Source organism: Panthera onca, chromosome B2 (assembly GCF_046562875.1).
Source record: "Panthera onca isolate mPanOnc1 chromosome B2, mPanOnc1 haplotype 2, whole genome shotgun sequence".
NCBI lineage: Eukaryota > Metazoa > Chordata > Mammalia > Carnivora > Felidae > Panthera > Panthera onca.
In genome coordinates, this window is record NC_138343.1 from 69637590 (window position 1) to 69664158 (window position 26569).

At 35.6% G+C, this 26569-nt stretch overlaps 1 protein-coding gene across 1 annotated transcript in view; it reads left to right on the plus strand.

Annotated features, from left to right (window-relative positions):
• Positions 1-26569, plus strand: part of MEI4 (meiotic double-stranded break formation protein 4) — a 209761-nt gene that overhangs the window by 121999 nt on the left and 61193 nt on the right. The window contains exon 4 of the mRNA XM_078446434.2: positions 15842-15973. Coding sequence (XP_078302560.2) covers positions 15842-15973 — 132 coding nt within the window. The remainder of the gene's footprint in view (positions 1-15841; positions 15974-26569) is intronic.

The window sequence follows — 26569 nt, forward strand, 5'->3', positions numbered from 1 at the left end:
CAGCACCTCTTCTAAATAATGCCCCTACATTTAAGAGCAAGTGACATAGCTGACATGTGTAACACACAGAAAAAAGACTCAGAGTTAGACAAAATGAGGAGACTGAAGAATATGTCCCAAATGAAAGAACAGGGCCAAATCAGAGCAGGAGACCTAAGCAAAACAGAGATAAGTAATATGCCTGATAGAGCATTTAAAAGTAATAATCGTAAAGATTCTCACTGGACTTGAGAAAAGACTGGAGGACATCAGTGATACCCTTCACAAAGATATTAAAAAGAACCAGAGATAAAGAACACAATGAATTAAATTAAAAACACACTAGATAGAATAAACAGTAGGAAGCAGAAGAATGAATGAGCAACCTAGAGGACACAGTAACTTCTAATTTTAGTAGATGCAGAGAAAGCATTTGACAAAGCACAACGTCCATTCATGATAAAAACCCTCAACAAAGTAGGTTTAGAGGGAACATACCTTAACATAATAAAGGCTATATATGAAAAATCCACAGCTAATCCTCAATGGGGAAAATTGAGAGCTTCTCCTCTATGGTCAGGAAAAAGACAGGGATGTTTACTCTCACCACTATTATATAACATAGTACTAGAAGTCCTAACCACAGCAGACAACAGGAAGAAATAAAAGGCATCCAAATAGTCAAGGAAGAAATAAAACTTCCACTATTTGTAGATGACATGATACTCTATATAGAAAACCAGAAAGAAAAAATAAATTAAAAAAAAAAAAGTAGCGGGGCGGGGGTGAGGGGCACCTGGGTGGCTCAGTCTGTTAAGCCTCCGACTTTGGCTCAAGTCATGATCTCACCACTTGTGAGTTCGAGCCCTGCATGGGGCTCTATGCTGACAACTCAGAGCCTGGAGCCTGCTTCGGATTCTGTGTCTCCCTCTCTCTCTGACCCTCCCCCACTCATGCTCGCTCTCTCTCTCTCTCTCTCTCTCTCTGTCAAAAATAAACAAACATTAAAAAAAAATTTAAAAACTAAAAAAAAAGACTCCACCAAAAAACTGTTAGAACTGGTCAATGAATTCAGTAAAGGCATGGGGTACAAAATCAACATACAGACATCTGTTGCACATCTATACACCAATATGAAGCAGCAGAAAGAGAAATTAAAGAATCAATTCCATTTACAATTGCATGAAAAACAATAAGATACCTAGCAATAAACCTAACCAAAGAGTTTGTGAATGACCTGTACTTTGAAAACTATAAAATACTGATGAAATTAAATTACTGATAAAATTAAAATAGTGATGAAATTAAAGATGACACAAAGAAATGGAAAAACATTCCGTGCTCACAGATAAGAACAAATACTGTTAAAATATCAATACTACCCAAAGCAATCTACATATTCAATGCAATCCCTATCAAAATACCACTGGTATTTTTCACAGAGCTAGAACAAACAATCCTAAAATTTGTATGGAACCACACACACACACACACACACACACACACACACACACAAACCCGAATAGTCAAAACAACTTTGAAGAAGGGAAGCAAAGTTGGAGACCTCACAATTCCAGACTTAAAGTTGTATTACAAAGCTGTAGTGATCAAAACATATGTTATTGGCACAAAAATAGATGCAGAGAATAGAAAACCCAGAAATGTGCCCATAACTATATGGTCAATTAGTCTTTGACAAATCTTGACAAAGCAGGAAAGAATATCCAATGGGAAAAAGATAGTATCTTCAACAAATGATGTCAGAAAACTGGACAGCAACATGCAAAAGAATGAAACTGGATCACTTTCTTACACTAAACTCAAAATGGATTAAAGACCTAAATGTGAGACCTGAAACCATCAAAATCCTAGAGGAGAATACAGGCATTACTTTAGCAACTTCTTTCTAGGTGTGTCTCCTGAGACAGGGAAACAAAAGAAAAGAATAAACTATTGTAATTTCATTAAAATAAAAAAGCTTCTGCACAGGGAAGGAAACCATCGACAAAACTAAGAGGCAATTAAAGGTAAACCTACAGAATGGGAGAAGGTATTTATTAAATAACATATTTGATAAAGGGTTAGTATCCAAAATAGATAAAGAACTTATAAAATCAACACTCAAAAAACAACTAATCCAATTAAAAATTGTGCAGAAGATGTGAATAGACATTTTTCCAAAAGAAGACATGGCCAGCAGACACAGGAAAAGATGCTCAACACCACTGATCATTAGGGAAATACAAATCAAAACTACAGTGAGATATCACCTCACACCTATCAGAATGTCTAAAATCACCAACATGAGAAAAAAAAGGTGTTGGCAAGGATGTGGAAAAACAGGGACCCTGTGTACTGTTGGTGGGAATGTAAACTGGTGCAACCACTGTGGGAAACATGGAAGTTCCTCAAAAAGTTAAAAATAGAACTACCCTATGATCCAGCAATTGAACTATTAGGTATTTACCCCCAAAGTACAAAAATACTAATTCAAAGGGATACATGCATCCCAATGTTTATAGCAGCATTATCCACAATAGCCAAATTAGGGAAACAGCCCAAGTGTCCATAGACTAATAAACGGATAAAGAATATGTGGCATACCCCCTTCTCTTTTTTTCCCTATTCTTTTAACTACAGAAAACAAACTGATGGTTATCAGAGGGAGGTAGGTAGGGGGATGAGTTAAATAGGTTATGGGGATGAAGGAGCACACGTTGATGAACACCAAGTATTGTGTGGAAGTGCTGAATCAGTATTCTGTACACTAGAAACTAATATTACACTATATATATATATATATATATATATATATATATACACACACATATATATACGGATATATATGTGTGTATATATATGTATATATATATGTATATATGTATATGTGTGTGTATATATATGTATAAAATAACTAATTTAAATAAACACTTAAAAAAAAACAAAAAGATGCATGCACCCCTATGTTTATTGCAGCATTAATTATAATAGCCAATATATGGAAACAGCCAAAAGGCTCACTGATGGTGAATGGATAAGGAAGATGTGGTGTATAAATATAATGGAATATTACTGAGCCATAAAAAGAGTGAAATATTTTCATTTGTGACCACATGGATAGGCTTAGAGGACATTATACTAAGTGAAATAAGTCTAAGACAAATACCATATGATTTCACTTTTATGAGGGCTCTAAAACAAAAGAACAGGTAAACAACCAAACTAACTAACAAAAATAGAAATAGAATTATAAATATAGAGAACAAACTGCTCATTTCCAGAGTTGAGGGATTTGGGGGAATAAAGGAGATTAAGAGGTACAAACTTCCAGTTATAAATAAGTCACTGGGTTGGAAAGTACAACATGGGGATTATAAACAATAATACTATTGTTTATCTGTATCTAAGATTCATAGATACAGAGAACAAACTGATGATTGTCAGCAGGGATGAGGGTTGGGGGCTGGAAAAAATAGGTGAAAGTGATTAAGAGGTACAATCTTCATTTATAACATAAATAAGTTACAGGGATGTAATGTATAGCACAGTGATTATAGTCAATAATATTTTAAAGACCTGTGTGGTGACAAATGGTAACTAGACTTATCATGGTGATCATTGCACGGTGTGTATAAATGTCAAATCACTGTGTTCTATATAATGATTATATATAGTAGAGTTATATAATTTAAATAAGTAGTATAATATAGATGATATAATTGAAACTAAAATAATATTGTAGATCGGTTATTCTTTGATAACAAAAGACATGTAGAGATGAACCTGGAACTGAGCACTTGCAAAGCATGCCAACAAAACCAAGGCCCAAGCAACAGAAGCAAAATTCAGCAAATGGGACCATCATACAGAAAAACTGCACAGCAAAAGAAACTATCCATAAAATGAAAAGGCAGCCTCCAGAATGGGATAGAAAAAGAACTCTTACAGCTGTATCAAAAATACAAACAGTCCAGTTAAGAAATGGTCAGAGGAACTGAATAAACACTTTTCCAAAGAAGGTATACACATGGCCAACAGGTGTGTGAAAAGATGCTGAACATCACTCAGCATCAAGGAAATGCAAATCAGCACCACAATGAGATACCACCTCATACCTGTCAGAAAAACTGTCATCAAAAAGAGGAGATAACAAGCATTGTGAGGATATAAAGAAAAAGGAGCTGTTGAGCACTGGGAATATCAGTTGGTACAGTCACAACAGGATATGGAATGGAGGTTCCTCAGAAAATTAAAAACAGAACTATCATAGGATTCAGCAATTCAACTTCTAGGCGTGTGTGTGTGTGTGTGTGTGTGTGTGTGTATGTACATATACATACATACATGTATGTATGTATATACATGTATATGTATATACATACATACATGTATGTATGTATATATGTGTGTATATATATATATATATACATACATATACATACACACACACACACACACGTATGTATATATCTCCAAAGGAAATGATATCAGGATCTTGTAGAGATAGCTATACTCCCATGTTCATTGCAGCATATTCATAATAGCCAAGATACCAAAACAACCTGTGTCTATCTGTAGATAAATAAAGATGATACGGTATATATAAATACAGTGGAATGTTATTGAAACATGAGAAAGAAGGAAATCCTGACATTTGCAAAACATAAATGGACCTCTGAGAGCATTAAGTAAAGTGAATTAAGTGAGAGAAAGAAAAATACTATTGATATTACTTATATGTGGAGTCTTAAAAAGCTGAACACATAATAGAATGGTGTTTACCAAGAGCTGTAGGGTATAGGAAATGGGGAGATATTCGTCAAAGTATACAAAGTTCCAGTTAGAAGATGAATAAATCCTGGGGATCTAATGTACACCTTGGCAATTACAGTTAATCGTACAGTATTATATGACCCAGCAATTGCACTACTAGGTATTTACCCAAGGGTTACAGGTGTGCTGTTTTGAAGGGGCACATGCTCCCCAATGTTTATAGCAGCACTATTGACAATAGCCAAAGTATGGAAAGAGTCCAAATGTCCATCGACAGATGAATGGATAAAGAAGATGTGGTATCTATCTATACATACATACACACATACATACATACAATGGAGTATTACCCAGCAATCAAAAAGAATGAAATCTTGCCATTTGCAACTACGTGGATGAAACTAGAGGGTATTATGCTAAGTGAAATTAGCCAGAGAAAGACAAATCTTGTATGGCTTCACTCATATGAGGAATTTAAGATATTAAACAGATGAACATAAGGGAAGGGAAGCAAAGAATATAAAGACAAGGCAGGGGGACAAAACATAAGAGAGCCTTAAATATAGAGAACTTGCTGGAGGGTTTGTGGGAGGGGAGATGGGCTAAATGGGTAAGCGGCATTAAGGAATCTACTCCTGAAATCACTTTTGTACTATATGCTAACTAACTTGGATGTAAATTAATAAATAAATTAATAAAAAATAAATTTAAAAAATCATACAGTATTATACACTTAAAGATACTAAAAGTAGATCTGAAACATTCTTACCACAAAGAAGAAATTATGGGAAGCAATGGATGTTTTAACTAACCCTGTTGTGGTAATCATTTTCCAACATGTAAGTTATCAAATCATTACAGTGTGCATCTTAAACTTAATGTCATATGTCAATTATATCTCAATAAGGCTGAAAAGAGAAGAGTGGTTTTAGATTTGCATCTTCTAGTTTCCAGAAAAGCTTACTTTCTCAGCTTGGGGTCCTGGCATATTCAGTAGTGTAAATTTGAATCCCAGACCCAACGGAGACATGGCTGACTTTGCACATTCTCACGGGTGACTGTGATTAGTTCTACTGTTGGTACCATTCTTACTAACTTGGACGTTCCTTCCTTTTGCTGGCACACAGATGTTTATCAGCCTGTCTTCCATTAGTACTTTAGCTCTGTAAGATTAACCTGAGGGATATTAGACAATTTGCCACTTTGGAAGGGTGCAGGCCTTAGTTGAGGGTTCCGTGCTGCTAATATTATTTGCCGACAAGGCAACCCCTGCTTATCCATCCCTGAAAGTTAATTGTTTGATTTCATCATATTTTTATTTCTTCTATTTCTTTTGGCCTCTGAGGATTTCCTTTTTTTTTAAGAATTCAGTGATACACTAATATATGTTACTTTATCTAGTGTTACAATACATTATCATGATCCTATAACTAAGGCAAGATGTTGGTAACTTACCCTCTCTGACACTGTAAGCCATTATTTAGCAGGCTAACCCAAGGATTATTTAAATGTCTGGGGGTGTATTTTGTCAGACTTATTTGGACTCTGTGAAGTTCCAGATTAACCCGTAATTCTTATCTGGTATAGACGTAAACAATTTCTATATATAAAAATTCTGGGGGCACCTGGGTGGCTCAGTGGGTTAAGTATCTGACTTTGGCTCAGGTCATGATCTTGCAGTTCATGGGTTCGAGCCCTGTGTCGGGCTCTGTGCTGACAGCTCAGAGCATGGAGCCTGCTTCGGATTTGTGTCTCCCTCTGCCCCTCCCCTGCTCACGCTCATTCACTCTCTCTCTCAAAACTAAAGAACACATTAAAAATATCTTTAAAAAAAATTCTGTGTACACACATACACAGGCATCCCCAGAGGTCATAGTAGGGGTTTATCCTGTCAGATACTAACCAGTTGTGTATCTAACTTAACAGTATTATTTCAGTGTTTTTCTTTAAATCCAGTACTCAATTCCTAAGTGTTCTTTACCCTCACTAATAATATAAACACACCATTGACATGTATTTACTCTAAATTTGTATTAGAGTCACATTTTTAACTTTTTGGAAAGTATTCTTTCACATCAGGATCAAGCTGAATTGCATTTTGATAGCGTTTTAAAGTATCTTGCCAACCATAAACAGAAGTAACTACTGAAGCAAAAGTAATCTTATTTTATTCTTCATTGAATCTAAGTGATAATGGGGTCTAGCACAGTCACTGGCACATGGACCGTACTCAGTCAATATTTGCCATAAAGAATGAATGAATGTAGAACCATTTACATTTGGCTCTGATAGCTTTAATTTTATTGTGTCCTATTCTTTAGAATCATGTTTTTTTCATGAATGATTGCCTACCTTATAAGAATCTTAATACATCTAGTTATTTTTAAAACATCATTTTATGTAAGTAATTGCAACAGTAACTTTTACTCTAAACTATGTAACATATTTATTTTTATAGTATATATTTTTTCACCTGAGTGAGAGCTTTTAAAAAGCGTTTTTTTGTTTGTTTGTTTTTTGGTTTTTTTCTGATTCACTTTCAATTGAGTCTGGATAATTTACTTTTAACTTTAATGCACTGAAGTTTTAAGATCTTTGTACAACAGTTTCTGTTCTACAGCACAGATTGGCACTGCTCTGATCCGGAGAGCTAGGGGAGTGGCCCAGCCCCTTACTCATGCTGGTTTGCTTAAAGCCATGATTAGTTCCAGAGGTCAATTTTCTGGACATTACTGTCTGCTAATTGCTTGCCTACTGTGATCATCTACATTCTGATAAGCCAGATTTAATTAATAGCTATGGTTGATATTGCTGAAGATTTGGGTTGTTCAGAAGTTTTTAGATGCACTTATAGCATTTATGGGAAAAGGGTTTTCATACCTATTTATTTACCCACTTCTCAGAAGTAACATCCCCTAAAATATTGTTTCCTTGTCCTAAGTACTTTGGTTTTCTTTATACAATTAATTAATATTAATTATAGAGTAATAGGAAAATAAAGGGGTGGAATGCATTAGATGCTTTTGAAAGTAGGAAACACTAACTGAGGGTTGATGGGGGGTGGGAGGGTGGGGAGGGTGGGTGATGGGTATTGAGGAGGGCTCCTTTTGGGATGAGCACTGGGTGTTGTATGGAAACCAATTTGACAATAAACTTCATATATTGGGGAAAAAAAAGAAAGTAGGGAACACTTAGTGCGTTGTCTACCCAGATTTAGGGCTGGTACCATCTGTCCCTGTATATCTGAGTCTCTTTTCCCCTACTGTTCAGTTTGCTTCCAGTGCTGCTTCACTAACAGAAATTGATGGTGCACAGTCTAGCAATTGTGTTTCCTTCATTTACTGTGGCAATTGATAAACATTGTAATCAGAATCTGGCAAGTGGTTGGAAATTTTCCATAAGTGTTCCTGGGGGCTTTCAGAGTTTTTATGCCTTCATGAGAGATCGGGATGTGATGGCTTTGGATATATAATGGTTAACAGCACAAGGGAATTCTGATTCTTATGCATATTTGATCTAACTTTGAACAAGTTATTTACTCTCTCTATACCTGGGTCCCTGTTATTTAAATTGAGATTATACCTCCTCATAGGGTTATTTTAAGGATTCAGTGATACGATATATAAACACTAAGAATTATACACAAGGCAAAATAAATCATATTATATTAATGAATCATAGTATATTTATATTGATACTGTTTTCTGCTCCTCTGTTGCCATGTTTTCCTGTAAGTTTTACTTCACTGGCAGAAGAGATAATAGGCATTCAAGTAAAAAAAAATCTGAACCTAACACTAGACTCTGCCCCTCACCATGTGAACTTAACATGTCTGAGTGTATTTCCTTCCATTTAAAAAATGAGAAATGTAATTATCCAGGTTGTTGGGATACTAGATGGAGTGTCCCAACTCTTTTATCTAGGCAGAAGAAAGCACATAATTCTTACTGTCCCCATAGTTTTTAGTTGGTTTTACTTGATTTTGTGCATTAGTCGAGTGAGATGAGTAAATAACAATAGAAACAGAGGGAATGCATGAATCTTCCAAGGCATGTCCCTAGGCAGCCCTTCCACATGACCAGTTTCTGTCACTTGTTCTGTCATGATTATATACCTTTGATCTGAAAGTGTTTTCTTAACATTTATTTCACAGAATTCATTTGTGAATTCATTCCGAGCACTCACCTCTTTTCTGTTACTCTATAGAGCCAAGTACTACGATCTGCTATTAGAAGAACCCATGCAAATTATAATCCATTCTCTTTAGGAGCAGTTTATTCACCCATCCTGAAACTTATGTGGTCCCTACTGTATCTAAAAGAAATCCTAAGGGCTTGCTCAGAGTTCTTGTTGAAATCAACGTATTCTATGTCTGGGACTTCTTTTGATAACATAGCAACTCTATCATAATAGGACAGGAATTAAAGTTAGTGTGGCCTGACGTTATTCTTTAATTGATGCACCTTCCTAATGACTCTGTATGCTCTTCTGACAAATTTTCTGCACAGCAGCATCCTAAAATTGTGCTAGAATCCACATATATTATTCCGTGGGTTGAGACAACTACTTTCATTTTTAAAAAATTCACATAGCCCTTCCTACTTCTATTCCTTTGTTGCCTTTTGTATGGTTTCTCAGTAATTATAGTGGAATATATTATTAATTACATCTACAAGTACTTTGTGTACTTTAGGATAAATTTCTTCCAACTTTGAGTTCAGTTCAGGTAACTAGATTCTTACATACTCATTGAATTTGAACCTTGAATTCTGCTTTATCGTTTATATTTATTATGTTTATTATCTCCAGACTGAAGATCATTCCTTTGAATGGGAAAAGTGAGAATAAAATAGATTTTTTTTGTCATGTGTTAACTCCGTATCATTTTTTTTCATGAGACTGCTCCATCTCGTCCTTGCTCTAAACCTAAGCAAATATTTGTTTGCCTTTTGATTTTTTAAGTCTTGCTTTGTTTTGAAGCTCAATGATAAATATATCCTGATGTATATCAGTGCCTTACATAGTTTAATTTTTCCCCTTATACCTCTTTTTCCAGCAGTCAGTTGACCCATACGTGTGTGCTCAACTCCTTCTCAGGCTCTGGGCTCTCACCTGTACCATGGCAATGATTCAAAGGGCCATGGATAATTTCATTACAAATTAGCATATGAGTAGTGCGTCTAAAAAATTTGACCTACCTTACATTCTAGTCCCAACAAATGTTTTCTGTGCCTTGTTCCCTATCTGGCAGGCATGGAAACAGAGTTCCTGTCTTATTTCCGTCTTCTTGCTTCTCTGCATTGTCTGCCTTCCCAGTTTCTTACCAGCTACTTAAAACTGAGATCCTGCTGTCTACAGACAGATCATGGGTCTTCAAACGTGACCTTTTCTCAGAGCCTCCTTTCTTCTGTTGTACTCCCTTGCCAGGGTGCCTGTTACTTCTTGCTGTTCTTCTGATGTGGGCTGAACTTGTCTACTATTGTTGTCTTTCCAAACACACTTTGTAGGAGTTCCTCCCTGTGTTTATAAAGCCCAGGTCTTCCCTTTGGAAACTGCCATGCTCTCTAGTTTGTAGATTTCCACTTAATGACACCTTTGAGAAGATTTCTGGAATACTGCCCCTGGTTTTATACATAGTTTTAGAGCAAAACCCTACTATAATACAGGCCTACTTGGAATTTTGCCTTAAAGAATTGGACTGTACCATGTGTCAGTCATAGTTTTGACCAACAATAGAGCTTGATCTAAGCATTCTTGGTCAATGCCTTGTTTTTCCTAATTTTCACTTATTTTTTCTTTTTTAAACTGAGAAGTATTCTTAGAAGATAGGCACACTCTTAGAGTCTCTTATCACTGTAGTCACAAAGAGATTAAATTCTTTGGCAACTAAAGCCTAAGGAAAGATTCTGCCAGTCTTTATCTATAGTGTTTTCCCTCTGGCATGTTATTCTAGACCTCAGTCTTACCTGTGCTTCTTCTCCTTGAAAGAAACAATGGGGTGGAGGAGGTATGAGCTGTCCTGCAGATGTGATGGAAAAAGAGAGAGAGGAGAGAGGAGAGAGGAGAGAGGAGAGAGGAGAGAGGAGAGAGGAGAGAGGAGAGAGAGGGAGAGAGAGAGAGAGGGAGAGAGAGAGAGAGAGAGAGAGAGAGAGAGACCTTTCTATTTGGTTATCTTCTTTCCTTAGAGTTAAAAATAGCTAACATTCATTACAAATATTTCCATGTATTAACTCATTTATTTTTCAGAACAAGCCTGGGAAATAGTAGCTATTCTTATCCTCCTTTTACAGGTGAGAAAACTAAGCTACAGAGAAGTATAGTAAATTACTAGTGGTCACATAGGTAGTAAATTGCTGAGTTAGGTCTTGAACAGGCAGTCTGGCCTCAGAGTCTGATCTCTTTTATGTAATATGTGTATATCTATATATAGAGAGATAGAGCATGTGCAAACAAGAGGGAGATTTAGGTTTATTTATTTATATACTTACTTACATATGAATTCAATAAAGCTTCTTCCCTTGTTCAAACTTCCCCAAACTATCAATAGCAAAAACTGTACTTGGAAGACATAATGTACCAATTCTCTATAGAAACAAAAATCTGTAGACCTCTTCTCCAAAGGAAAGATTCAAAGAGTCAATCATTTCATGTGATGTGAGGTGATGTGATGTGATTTTATGTGATAATGTGATAATCATGCCTATGCCAGTTCCATCACAATATGTTGCAGTTCATGGACTAAATTATAAAGTGAGCCACTGCCAAAATGCCATACCTACACACACACACACACACACACACACACACACACACACACACGAAGAGAAAAATAACCCTCCATGGCCTTCAGTTGTACAACTAGTTATAAATCTACAATTTATATGGACTTTCTTCCTCCACTGAAGTTATACCCTCCACTTGTCCTTAGCCAGAACCTCAATTAATTGGATTTACCCACAGTTTCATCTCTGAAGGATCTGGCCTTTTGGTGGTCTTGCCTCATGAGGTTGCTATAATATTCTATTTACTTACATTACTTGGACATTCATACCAGGTAACGCCTGGCTTCCAAATACAATCTTCCCTGCTGCCATTGTGTTTTAAATGCCTGTTTTCCTCAACCAGAGATCAATTGCTCTAGCCAACATAGGAATGTCCTATTTGCTATTGATAGGGTGGCACAAAGAACTTCATATAGCCAGGTGGAAATTTCAGCCTCCAATTCATGAAACAATTGTGGGGTTCTTTAGTAAAAATCATTCTTACTTGTTTATTTAGACTTCTAAACCAGAATCCAGTCACAAGGATGTAAAGAATACTTTACCAATGAATCATTAGATATAATATTGAGAATTCCCAGTCTCTTCCATACCTTGGTTCCTGAACTCATGTATTCTGGGTATCAGAGAAAGAGCATCATATATTTGTCACTGGTTTAGAACATAAATTTCTTATAACTCAACCTTATAAGGAGTGGTATTCTAGTTGGAACTAACTGTTCAAGCACCACTTCTGCTTTTATTTCCTGCTTGATCATGATTTTATATATAGTATAGCTACTTGATGACAGAGTGTTGCTGTGTATAACTGACTTTAGGTACCACTGTTCAAATGAGCAGCTTTGGGCATATGTGACTAATCGGTGTCCCATGATCAGGCAGTTATTTAATCTCTTGTAGGACCAAATAGTTATATGTATGTATGTGTGTGTGTGTGTGCGTGTGTAAGATTATACTTATTTCCCAAGAAAGGTTTGACTTTCTTCCCAAACCAAGTGTAATTTTCTTTGTGATTTTCTTATTACGATCAGCTACAGGCTTCATAAAGTTACTGATGAACTCCAAGAACGTTAGATATTATTGTCGTAAGGCCCAAGTGGCAGAGCTTCCTGTTCCTCAACTTAGACCAGCTAGAGATCTTTATATGACTCTGGACTCTTCTCAAAGTTTATAAATAGGATTTATTCAATGTTGCCATCCAAATGGTAAGCCTAAATGAATATATGCTGCCCCAAATATCCACAAATTCCCATCAAGTATTAATATGTTTTTATTACTGATAGGAAATACATACAAAAGCAACCTGTTTTTTCACTTTGAAGGGGTATTCTAACATGCATCAGACCCAGACACGTCCCAGGTGTATCAGGTACCTGAATCCTGGTGTCCACTCTCTTGTAATGCATGTTTTTTTTTTTTTTACCAGGGACTTTAAAACAATTGCCATATCAGCATGATATCAATACAGTACACCAGCATGATGTTCTGTGGAATGTTTTCTTGATCACAGTCCTATGAACTAAGTAATGACACAGAGCCCAGCAAGTTGACATGGCCTTAAATAGGACAGAAAAATTATACTGAATGTCTCATTAGGTGAATGCAAGCTGCTTCATTCTATCCTTATTGGGATAAAATATATTCCCAGATTAAGACCTGTCTAACAATATCAGAAGCAGTGTTGATTGTGCTAAGAAAGGAACTACAACTGGAACAGTAGAACTACCCCTGATGAAATCTGTGCTAATTCACTGCCATTCTCCAAGATCCTTCTATCTTTTACACAGATCAGATAGGCAAATGTATTGAACATGTGGTAGGAACTTCTGCCTCTGCATATTTCAAGACTTAAATGTCAGCACTGGGTTCTGTGAATCCTCCAGTGGAATATGTAGATCAACTCACGTTTGATTTGGCTGAGTTCACAAGTATTTGAGAAGGCTGAGTTTACAGGAATGACTCCCAAACCACTAAGCCACCAAGGTAGCATCCTACTGCTTCCATCAGGATTAAGAATTTGCAAAAGTAGGAAGCTTTGAACCAGCTGCAGGATGAGCCAAAACCATGTCCCCTCTGCCAGTCATCACTAACAGAATGCATGCTGCCCTGCTTCTCTTCTTCCGTAATGCTCTTCTAAATAAAAATCTCAAGTGAGTACTTCCGATGGGCAGAACTCAAATAATATCCAAAATTCTAACTGCACAGGAATCTGGGGGAAATTATTAATAACTTTCCAGTCCCTGAAATACAGGAAGATGTGCTACAGTAGAAAAAGATAGCATAAGTATTGAGTGAGACCTTCCATGTTTTCCACCACAGTAGCCACTTGTATATTGTATGATGTAAGCCCTAGCCTCCATGCCAGCCTCTTTCAAAAGTACCACTGTGTTTTCAAAAGGGCAAGTGTCAATTAAAATGTAAAGAAGTATAGAGGCCATTTTATAAAACATTAACAGAATTTTACATTACCTTAACAGTTATATACTTAGTCTTTGTTCTCTTACAAACCTCAGTCATATTGGGGAGACAGTAACAATTCCTATCTAGATTCTGGAAAAGGTGTTTATGATGAACTTTTCTTCTTATCAGTGTTCTCTAATAGGATTGTATTAACTCTAGAAAAACATTTATTTTTATTTTATTACTAGTATTTAACTTTTCAGGGTTCAATAAATTAAATTTCTGTATCCTTCAGTGCTTTTACATTATAACATGTGACACTTATTGAACACTTATTAAATGCCTGGCACTGTGTTAACCATTTTTACTGTCTAAATTAATATGCACAACAGCTGAAGTGGGTGCTATCACAATCATTATTTTGCAGGTGTGGAAGCTCAAACATTAAAAAAGGTAACTTGCTAGTAAAAGTTAATAAGCAGTAGAGGTGACATTTGACTCAGGCAGTTAGGTTCCAGAGTCCACAAACCTAACCTTGTTAATACCCTCATAATTTCATTCCCACTGTCTGAAGTACCTTTTATTTTACTGTGAATTTTTTCTGCACTTTATCTCCTAAAGAATTAAATATTAAGAAAAGACATAAGTACAACTAAAGCATCAATGGAATATGCAACAGAAATTTTTTTAGAGTTTATATAGGAGTATTCTTTTTTCAGGTACAAACAAAAATGTGAAAAATCTGCAAAAAACTGGCAGTGGAGAGCTACAGAGGTTGTCTTAGCCAGTTACATTATTAAGAAATAATAATGATAAATAACTATGATTTCTTATGGTAACAAATCAATGTGGTTTTAGTATTGAGTTGACAAGTTGACTTAGGAAACTATTACTAAGAATTAGTTACATAAATCTGTATTTATAATAGAAATTTCTTTTGAACTCTAATATGTTCACCATTTTACTGTCATTGATTAAATTTTAAGGTATATTATTACAATATCTATTTGAGAAATATCTACATTAAGTGTTTATCTTAAAGGACACAGGTGACATTTCCTAATTTCATAGACCATTATTTGCTTAACATTATCATTTAAACGTTTTATATACAAAAGCAATGTCTCCTTAATATGATTTTAACATGACAAGGTATGTGCTATTTCTTTAAGATACTTGTGAAGCTTCCTTTCTCCAAAATATATTAAAGGGTACATTTAATGAAGTTCCAGCTATGATTTATACATAACTTTAATGTGATTTATAATCAGATGGCCTTTCTCTTAATAATTGTATGGGATACAGTTTGTTGTCTCCTAATGTCCTTTTATATTTGTTTAGTCGTGAGTACTTTTTGCTGCCTCTAGATGAAAATTTATAGTTCTACATTTTTCTCCTCTCTGTCAAATGCCTCTCTCCTGACTTATGGAGAATAGAGAAGTCCTTCTACCTGTCTCTCCAGTGTGGAGTTGGGATTCATAGTGTACCAACAGCTATCCCAAAAGACATTTTCAAACTCCATTCTTTCACTTTTTATATATATCTATATCTATCCTTATATCTAGTAGATAAGCACTTAAGAGTTTTATCATCTTTTATTTTTTTATTCATTCATTCTATATATGGTCTATCATCTAAATATAATTATTTATTTTGATATTTCAGCTAAAACTTATATTTCAGCACTTTGTCATACATTTCAAAATATTAACTGCTATAGAAGATGTTATTACTTATATAGTTATAATGTGTCTATTTCATAATTTCGCTTAAGACTGACCCAGAATTATGTTGACATTTTTTATACTCCTGACAGTATGAATTCAGTAATGAAGTCTTAGAAAATGCCCACTAAATATATTTTGACTTGACTTGATAGAAAGTAGAAACCTATTCATTTTTATCTTTAGTTTCAGGTGCAGCACCATGTGTCTCAGAGTCTGGTAACCCTGGGAAGTTGCAGCTTGTTGAGAAAATCTATAATATCTCAGCTTTTATCAGAAGTAAACAGCTTCACTGACATTCTGGGTACCATCAACCAGGTACATGTAACCCGAAACTGTAACTCTTATTTATTTAAAACAGCTATAGACTTTTCTTTCCTTTTCTCCTCTCTATTCTTCTTGCCCGGCTGATATTTTAGTTTCATTACCTTTTTTCCCCAAAGTATGTGAATAAAATTACTGTCTACTAAAATTGTAAAGATATTTTCAGAAAACAGTTTTCAAAATAATACCATCTTATCACCCTTACATGCATATATGTGCCAAAGGTACCACCAGTGACAAGGAATGCTTAGATGAATGGCCTTAAATCTCTCTAATCAGGCATCATGTTCCTAGAGCAAAACATTGAGAGGAAAGTGAATAGGAAAGGATGCTGTATGAAGAACAGCCTCTAACCAGTGGTTTTTATTTCTAATTGCTCATGAGAATCATCTGGTTAACTTTTAAATACCCTATTGTTAAGCCATATGCTAGTTTGGTCAAAAGGAAGTATCTGGATTTAAGATGCAGGTATTGGTATTATTAAAGCTCTTCAGGCATCCCAATTTGCAGCCAGGGTTGAAACCCTGTGCTCTCAGCTCTCTTATCTGTGCAAACTCTTACATCAACGCTGACAAACGTGTCTAAGGAACAGAAGTCATTCCTTTATTTTCATGTTGATACTGGTATATCATGTGTTCACTTTGCCAACTTTTAATACCATTACTGTCTCTGTGATAGAATGAAGCACAATTAAAGGAAATCAGAGACAGGAAGAAACGTTTGGGTAAAAGAGAAAAAAATTAATTAGAAAAATATGTATATAATTTTACATAATATTTCACCAATTGCTTACGTCTAAGTTCCCTACATTTAATAATATATTCCAAAAATACCATTTAATCTAATTGAATTCGGTGAATGACATGATAAGTCATCTAGGTGACTACTAAATGGTAAACTCTCTTAAGTGCTCTGTTAGATTTTTTTAAGTAATTGTTACTGGTATTAAGGGGCTAAAAGTGCATTGGAGAAAGAAAGAAGACACATTTACTAAATGGAAAAAAAAAAACAGTGAAGTGCTAAAACACTTGCTGGTGTTTGTAGAAGCTCCAACATCAAGGAAGTAATCAAGGTAGGTTGCAGGTCCCTGAAAAGATGTCATGGAAAAGGAACAACTTGAAAAATGTATTTGAAAAGCAGAAGATAACAGAAAATAGAGGCACTGGCTGTACTTTTTAAAATGCGTGCCCAGCATTCTGAAAGTGCAAGGTAAGGTCATGGAATTTAAAAACAGGAAGCCATGTGGGAAATGACTTGATGAAATTAGATTGCTTGTATGGAAAATAACAAAGTACAGACAAGAAATTTTTATTTACATATTCTCATTTAATTTTCACGAATCTCCATGAAGTAATTATACCTTTTACCTAATATATAGATAAAGAAATAAAACCTTAGAGTGGTTAAGCAACTTGACCAAGATTGCAGAAAGAACATATGTTAAAGCCATAATTCAAACCCAGGCATCTTGATTGTTAAATCACTTGGGAAGAAGGATAATAATGGAACAATAACTACTTTCTGGAAGGTGATAAATAGGGTATTAACATGCTTTACATAAATTTTCTCCATCAAGGAGACAAGGAAACTATTAGTTGGTAAGGAAACAATTAGTTGGTTTCCTTGTTTAAAGACAAGGAAACTATTAGTTGGTATTATAGTATATGACAATATCCACTTCAGCCATTTTAAGCAGAAAGGATGCATGAGTAGCTATGGATTGTTGAGAGGGCTGAGGAAACAAATTTCAGGCTGTACTTTCATGAATGACTCCCATAATCACACAGCAGAACTTGACTACCAAAGGAGTTGCTGCCTTTGCCATCATGACCAGTAAGCTTCTTAATAAATCAAGGAGATGCTGCTACAGTCACAGGTTCCAGAAAACAGTCCTGCCAGAATGTACAACAGACAAATGTGTGACCTGTGCTGTACCTGTCTCACTATGTGATTCAGTTTGAACTACAAAGTTTTTGTGAGTGAATTTGTTTCTAAACCAACTTTATATTCATAACCCTACCAGCAAGAGAGTATAGGAAATGTAGTTTAACAAAATATGGAGGTCAAGGTTCAAGATGTCAAGGTAGGAAGATCCTGAGCTTACCTCCTCTCATGGACACACCATGCAATAACTACATATAGAGCAACTGTATTGGAGAAGAAACTGAAGACTATCAGAACAACTTTAACACAGCTAAAGATAGAAAGAAAAAGCCACATCAAGAAGAATAGGGGCAGAGAGGTAGTCTGGTTGGGACCCAGACCCCCAGCACACCATCCCACAAATGGGAGAGATATCACAGGTGTGGAGGTCCTTCCTGAAGAGTGAAGTTAAAGTCCACATTGAGCACCTCCTCCCTTCAAGGATATGTACCAGAAAGGTAAGTTCCCTTAATATCTGGCTTTGAAAATCAGTAGGGCTTAGCTTCAGGAGAGCTGGAGGCCTGTAGGATTGGCCTGCACGCAATCTTACTCATTCTTGGACCCAACACAGAGGCAGCAGTTTGTAAAGTACCTGGGCCTTAAGTGAAGGACATTTATCGACTACTTTTAGGGCATGCTGAAGGGTCAGGGATCTGTAGGAACGTTCTCTGGGGACAGAAGTATTGGCAGGCACAATTTTTCTTATCCTTCTTCAGCCTAGTTGGCCCATGCCAGTTCTGAACACTCTCCATCAACCTTGATAGCACTGTGTGACCCACCCTGGTGTTCTGTGGCTGCCCTGACCAAACCCACCTACCCTGGCAGCTGCCCTTCCAGCGTGGCTCCCACCCTGCCATACATGGTGGGCAGCCTTATCCAGGATCAGGACTCCTTCAAAGCAACTTCTGCCTCAGAGAGGGAAGGAAGAGCCCTACCCAGCAACAAATCCACAACACTTGCCACCAGGCCTCCCAGCCAGCAACACCAAGAACTAAACCCACCCATCAGTATGCCCACAGCAGCTGCAGCTGGGACTCTTAAACCGCCACTGGGGACCACACACAGTCCACACAGATGACACCCACTGGAGTGCCTTATTCTGAAGAACAGGAAGTATTGCATTTCTGTGCCCCAAAGAATGCCTTCAACATCAGTACACTACTTTCAAAACCAGGAAATATAGCTGACTACCTAAAACATAGAAACAAATGCAGAGAGCCAAGCAAAATGAGGAAACAGGAATATGTTCCAAATGAAAGAACAAGACAAAACCTCAGGGGAAAAAACTAAGTAAAATTAACATAAGCAGTCTCCATTTTATAAAGAGTTCAAAGTAATAGTCACAAAGGTGTTCACTGAACTTGGGGGAAGAATGGATAAACACAGTGAAAGCTTTAACAAAGAGACAAACAATATAAAAAGGAACCAATCAGGGCTGAAAAATGCAATAACTGAAATGAAAAATACACTAGATGGAATCAACAGCAGATTAGAGGATGCAAAAGAATGGATCAGCAATCTGAAAGACAGGGTAGTATAAATCATACAAACTGAACAACAAAATGAAAAAATAATTTTAAAAATGAGGATAAGTTAAGGGACTTCTGGAATACCATCAAATGTATAACACTCACATTATAGGGATTCCAGAATAAGAGAGAGAAAAAGGGCCAGAAAAATTATTTGAAGCTGAAAACTTCCCTAACCTGTGGAAGGAAACAGATACTCAGATCCAGGAAGCATAGAGAATCCTAATAAAGATGAAGTCAAAGAGGTCTACACCAAGACATTCATAATTAAAATGTGAAAAATCAAAGATAAAATATTAAATGCAGCTAGAGAAAAGCAACTAGTTACATACAAGGAAACACCCATAAGACTATCAGCTTATGTTACAGCAGAAATTTTGCAGCCCAGAAGAGAGTGGCATGTTATATTATTCAAAGTACTGAAAGGAAAAACACTACAACAAATAATATTCTACCCAGCAAGGCTATCATTCAGAATTAAAGGAAACATAAGTCGTTTCCCATACAAAAGTTAAAGGAGTTTATTATCACTAAACTAGCCTTACAAAAAATGTTAAGTGTACTTATTTAAGTGGAAAAATACAGAAGACGAAGAAAATTATGAGATAAAAAATTTCACCGGTAAAAGAAAACATGGTAAATGTAGTAAATTAATCACTTATAAAGCTACTATGAAGGTTAAAAGACAAAAGGAGTTAAGCCAGGTATATCTACAATAATTAGTTAAGGGATATACGAAATAAAAAATATGTCAAATATGTCAAATACATAAAATGTGGGGATAAGGGTAAAAAATGTAGTGCTTTTACAATGTGTTCAAAGTTAAGTTACCATCAGATTAAAGTAGACTGAAGTATACTTAGGATGTTCTATATGAACCTTATAGTAACCACAAACCAAAAACATGTAATAGATACACAAAGAATAAAGAGAAAGGAATTCCAGTGTAACACTAAAAACATAATCAAACCACAAGGAAAGAGCAAGAGAAGAAGAAAGGAACAGAGAACTACAAAAACAACCAGAAAGCAATTAGGAGAATGGCAATAAGTGTATACTTATCAATAATTACTTTAAATGCAAATGATGTAAATGGACTACATGCAGCAATAAAAAACATAAGATGATTGAATGGATAAAGAAAAAAAATAATAAGCCCATTTATATGCTTCCTGAAAGAGACCCACTTCAGACCTAGAGACATCATGACTGAAAGTGAAGGAATGGAAAAAGATATTCCATGCAAATGGACATATGATTTCATTCATTTGTGGAATTTAAGAAACGTAAAAGATAACATAGGGGAAGGGAAAGAAAAACAAGATAAAAACAGAGCAGGAGGCAAACCATAAAAGACTCTTAAATACAGAACAAACTGAGGGTTGATGGGGTGGGGTTAGAGGGTGGACATATAGGTTATATGGGTGATGGACATTAAAGAGGGCACTTTATGGGATGAACACTGGGTGTCATATGTCAGAGATGAATCACTGGGTTCTATTCCTGAAGCCAAGACTATACTGTATTTTAACTAACTTGAATTTAATTTTTAAAAAATCTGGGATAGAAATACGTATATCAGATAAAACGGCAAACAAGGACATTGCATAATGATAGAAGGATTAATCCAAAAAAGGATGTAAGAATTGTGAATGCCCATGCACTCAACAAAGGAGCACTAAATATATAAATCAAATATTAAGAAACATGAAGGGAGAAATTCATAGTAGCACAACAATAATAATAGAGAAATTTAAGAGACCACTTACTTCAATGGATAGATCATACAGGCAGAAAATTAATCAGGAGGCAGAGGATCTAAATGACACTTTGGACCAGATGGACTTAATAGACATATACAGAACACACCATCCAAAACACATTATTTTCAGGTGCTCATGGAGCATTCTCCAGGACAGATCACATGTTAGGCCACAAAACAAATCTTAATAAATTTAAGAAGATTGAAGTTATATCAAACATCTTTTTTTTTTTTTTACCAAAACAATATGAAACGAAATCAATTATAAGTAAAAGGTGAAAAAACACACCTGTGGATGTTAAACAACATACTACTAAACAACCAATGTGTCAATGAAGAAATTAAGAGGAAATAAAGTACATAGAGACAAATGAAAATGGGAACGCAATGCTCTAAAATATTTAGGACAGTTTTAAGAGGCAAGTTCATAATGATACAGGCCTACCTCAAGAAATGAAAAAAAAATCTCAAAAAACAATGTTAACGTTACAGCTAAAGGAACTAGAAAAAGAAGAACCAAACAACCAAAAAAGCCCAAAGTCAGTAGAAGGAAGGGAATAATAAAAATAAAAATAGAAATAAATTAAATAGATACAAAAGAAAACACAAGAGAAAACATCAATAAAACTAAGAGTTCATTTTTTAAAAGATAAAATTAGCAAACCTTAAACCAGATTCATCAAGAAAAAAAGAGCGAGAGCTCAAGTAAATAAAAACAGACAGAAGAGAAATTACAACTAGTACCACAGAAATACAAAGGGTCATAAGGTAATACTATGAACAATTATATACCAACAATTTACACAAACTAGAAGAAATGCCTAAATTCCTAGAAACATACAATCTTCCAAGACTAAATCATGAAGAAACAGAATATCTGAACAGACCAATTACTAGTAACAAAACGAAACTAGTCATCAGAGCTCTCAACAAACAAAAGTCTAGGACCAGATAGCTTCACAGGTGAATTCTACCCAACATTTAAAGAAGAGTTAATACATATTCTCAAATTATTACAAAAATTGAGGAAGATGGAACACTTCTAAACTCATTTTACAAGGCCAGCATTACCCTGATACCAAAACCACAAAGACACACGAAAAAGAAAATTACAGGCCCATATTCCTAATGAACATAGATGCAAAAATCCTCAACAAAATGTTAGCAAACCAAACTCAACAATACATTAACAATATCATACTCCATGGCCAACTGGGATTCATTCCAAGGATGCAAGGATGGTGTAACATCCACAAATCAATCAATGGGATACACCACACTAACAAAGTATAAAAATCGTATCATCTCAATAGATGCAGAAAAAACATTTGACAAAATTCATCATCATTTATGATTAAAAACTTTCAACGAAGGTATGTGTAGAGGGAATGCATTGCAACATAATAAAGGCCATGTATGACAAACCACAGCTAACATACCTAAAGGTGAAAAGCTGAAAGCTATTAAGCTATTCCTCTAAGATCAGGAACAAGGATACCCATTATTCACTTCTTTCAACATACTGTAGGATGTTATATCTCTAGCAATTAGGCAAGAAAAGAAATAAAATACATCCAACTTAGAGCTGGAGAAGTAAAACTGTTGCTATTTGCAGATGACATGATACTATAGATAGAAAACCCTAAAGACTCCACCAAAAAACTATTAGAATGAATTCAGTAAAGTTGTAGGATACAAAATCAATAAACAAAAATCTTCTGTGTTTCCATATAATTATAATGAAGTATCAGAGAGAGAAATTAAGAAAAAATCTCATTTAAAAATTGCATCAAAAAGAATACAATATCAAGGAGTAAATGTAACCGAGGAGGTGAAAGACCAGTACACTGCAAATATAAGAAAGTCACTGGTGAAAGAAATTGAAAGTGACAGAAATGTCACGACCGGCGCGACAAACACCGAGGTCAGTGTCCTGAGGGTAGGGGAATGCAAGAAGAAAAGAGAGAAGAGAGAAAGTTTGGGAACAGGAGGGTCCCCTGGGCTGATGGCCCAAGTGACGGCTTTATTGTTGCTGTACACAATCTTTTATAATATAAGACTCTTATGGATCAGGTCATTCTAAGAATAATCAGGTTTCACATAATCGCTGCCAACCAAAACATTTAGTTCTGTGTTTCTTGTGCATTTTCTAGACGGGTCACAACAAGACCTTGTTGATAAGACTGCTAGCAAAACACAATTCCCATGTTTGTTTCTATCTGACTCGGGATAGAAAAAGGGAGGTAGCATTACTGCCAACACCTGCAGACCACAGGCTTCAGGAATTAACTTTCTCAGCCTTGACAAGGCTTTCGTATGCCCTTGAGAGTGGGGGAATGGGAGGGGGAACCACCGGGTTGGCTTGAGTCAACAGGGAACATTGCTCGACCCGGTCTCAGCCTGGCACCAGGGCCTGGCCCCCCACACAGAAATAAATGGAAAGATATATTGTGTCCATAGGTTAGAAGAACTAATATTGTTAAAATATCCATACTACTCAAAGCAAACTGTAGACTCAGTGGAATCCCTATCAGAATTCTAATGAATTTTTTCACAGAACTAGACTAAGTAATCATAAAATTTGTATGGAACCACAAAAGACCCCCAAAAGGCCAGAGCAGTCTCAAGAAATAAAAATATGTGAAGGTGTCACACTCCCAGATTTCAAACTGTACTAACAAAGCTATAATAATCAAAATAGTTATAGTACTTGTATAAAAAGCAACACATAGATCAATGGAACAGGATAGGGAGCCCAGAAATAAACTCACACTTATATGATCAATTAATCTACCACAAAGGAGACAAGAATATGCAATGGGGAAAAGACAGTCTCTTCAATAAATGGTGTTGAGAAAACTGGACAACTGCATGCAAAATAATGAAGCTAGGGGCTCCTGCGTGGGTCAGTCAGTTAAGCGTCAGACTCTTGATTTCGGCTCAGGTCATGATCTCACAGTTCATGAGTTTGAGTTCCGTATTGGACTCTATGCTAACAACACAGAGCCTGCTTGGGATTCTCTGTCTCCTTTCACTCTGCCCCTCCCCAGCTTGTGCTCACTCTCCCTCTCAAAAATAAATAAATTAATAAAAATGAAACTAGACCTCTTTCTTACACCATACACAAAAATAAGCTAAAAATGTTTTAAAGACTTAAATGTAAGACCTGAAAAAATAAGCTTCTAAAAGAAAATATACATATTTCTGCTTTGACATCAGTCTAAGAAGTTTTCTCTTGGATATGTCTCCTTATGCACGATAAAAGAAAAAATAAATAGTACGACATCAAACAAAAAGCTTGTGCACAGTGAAAGAAACCATTAACAAAATGAAAAAACAACCTACTGAATGGGAAAAGATACTTGTAAATGATATATTGGCTCAGGTGTTAATATCAAAAGAACTCCCACAACTCAGTAACAACAATAAAATACTCACTTAAAAATGGGGATAGGATCTGAATAAACATTTTTGCAAAAAAGGCATATAGATAGCCAACAACAACATGAAAAGAAACTCAGCATTACTAATCATTGGGGAAATGCAAATCAAAACCACAGTGAGATATCACCTCACACCTATCAGAATGGCTGGTATCAAAAAGATAAGAAATAACAGGTGTTGCTGAGAATATAAGCAGGGGACTCTCTCATACTGATGGTAAGAATATAAGTTGGTGCAACGCCTATGGATAGAAGTATCAAGGGTCTTCAAAAAATTAAAAATAGAATTACCGTATGAATAGCAGTGTCACTTCTGAGTATTTATTTGAACAAAATGATAACACTAATTTGAAAAGATATATATATCCCTGTGTTCATTGCAGCATTATTTACAATAGCCAAGATATGAAAACCGCATATGTGTCAATTGATAAATGAATTGATAAGGAAGAGCTGGTATACACACACAGCACACACAATGGAATATTGCTCAGTGGGAAAAAATAAAAGAATGAAATCTTGCCATTCGTGACAACAGGGAGGGTGGTAGAAGGTATCATGCTAAGTGAAACAAATGAGACAGATAAAATCATATAAGTATGATTTAACTTATATATGGAACCTAAAACAAAACAAATGGACAAACAAAACAAAAACAGACTCTTAGAGAACTGGTGGTTACCAGAATGAAGGGAGGTGAGAGGACAGGAAAAATGGGTGAAGGGGACTAAGAGGTACAAACTTCAAGTTATGAAATAAATTTGTCATGGGAATGTAATGTATAACATACAGAATATAGTCAATAATACTATAAATTTTATGAAGTAATAGATGGTAACTAGACCTATCATGATGATCATTTCCTAATGAAAAAAAATATCAAATCACTGTCTTGTTTATCTGAAATTAATATACCATTGTTTGTCTATTATAATTCAACTAAAAAAGATAATGTAGTTTATGCTTTTTCAGCTTTGTCACTCTAAAAAGATGACAGAATGGCTATTGATATAGTCAGTCCAGTATATAAGTCCATATATAAGGTTCAGAGATTCAGTAATATTCTTTTAAGAGATGGAATCAGAGTAGGACACAGGGCAGAACACAGGGCAAAGGGTGTGAATAGAGGGAAGCCATTTATTTGGGACTGTCAATACAATAAAGCTTCCACAAGCAGCAAAAGAGATAACCACTGTATATAAGTGGTGTTATCCAAAGGGACTTGAGGAGAAATTTAATGTGAAGGAGAGAGGAGAATCACTGGAAAAGTTAATACTGTAAAACTAAGAGATAAGAAAAATGATGTTGTTGAGAAGAATTAGGTAATCAGGAAGGAATGTTTATTCATGAAGAGAATAAGTTTAGTTTAGATATATTGAATTTGAGGAAAAACTGAATTAATCTAAATGTAGGCACAGGGAAATATGAAATTAAAATTTGAAAGAAAGGAAAGGGGCATACCTAAAAATTTGGGAAATACCACAAATATATGGCAATCATGAAATCAGAAAGAGAACAGGGTCTCAGAGAAAAGTAAGGTGGAATGGGAAAGAATATATGAACAAAGAAAAGAAGACAAGCTTTATTTCAATACGTATGTTAGATGGCTGTTAAATGTCAGACTTAAATGGTTTAAAATATTTGTCAGGAGCCTCTGGGTGGCTCGTCAGTTGAGCGTCCAACTCTTGATTTCAGCTCAGGTCATGATCTTGAGATTCATGAGATCGAGCCCCATGTTGGGGCTTAGAGTGGAGCCTGCTTGGGATTCTCTCTCTCCCTCTCTCTCTGCTCTACCCATGCTCATGTGAACACATTCTCTCTCTCTCTCTCTCTTTCTCTCTCTCTCTGTGTCTCTCAAAATAAATGTAAAATAAAATAAAATTGTTGTCAAATATACAGTAGTATATATTTATTTCATATAATGTGGATTATG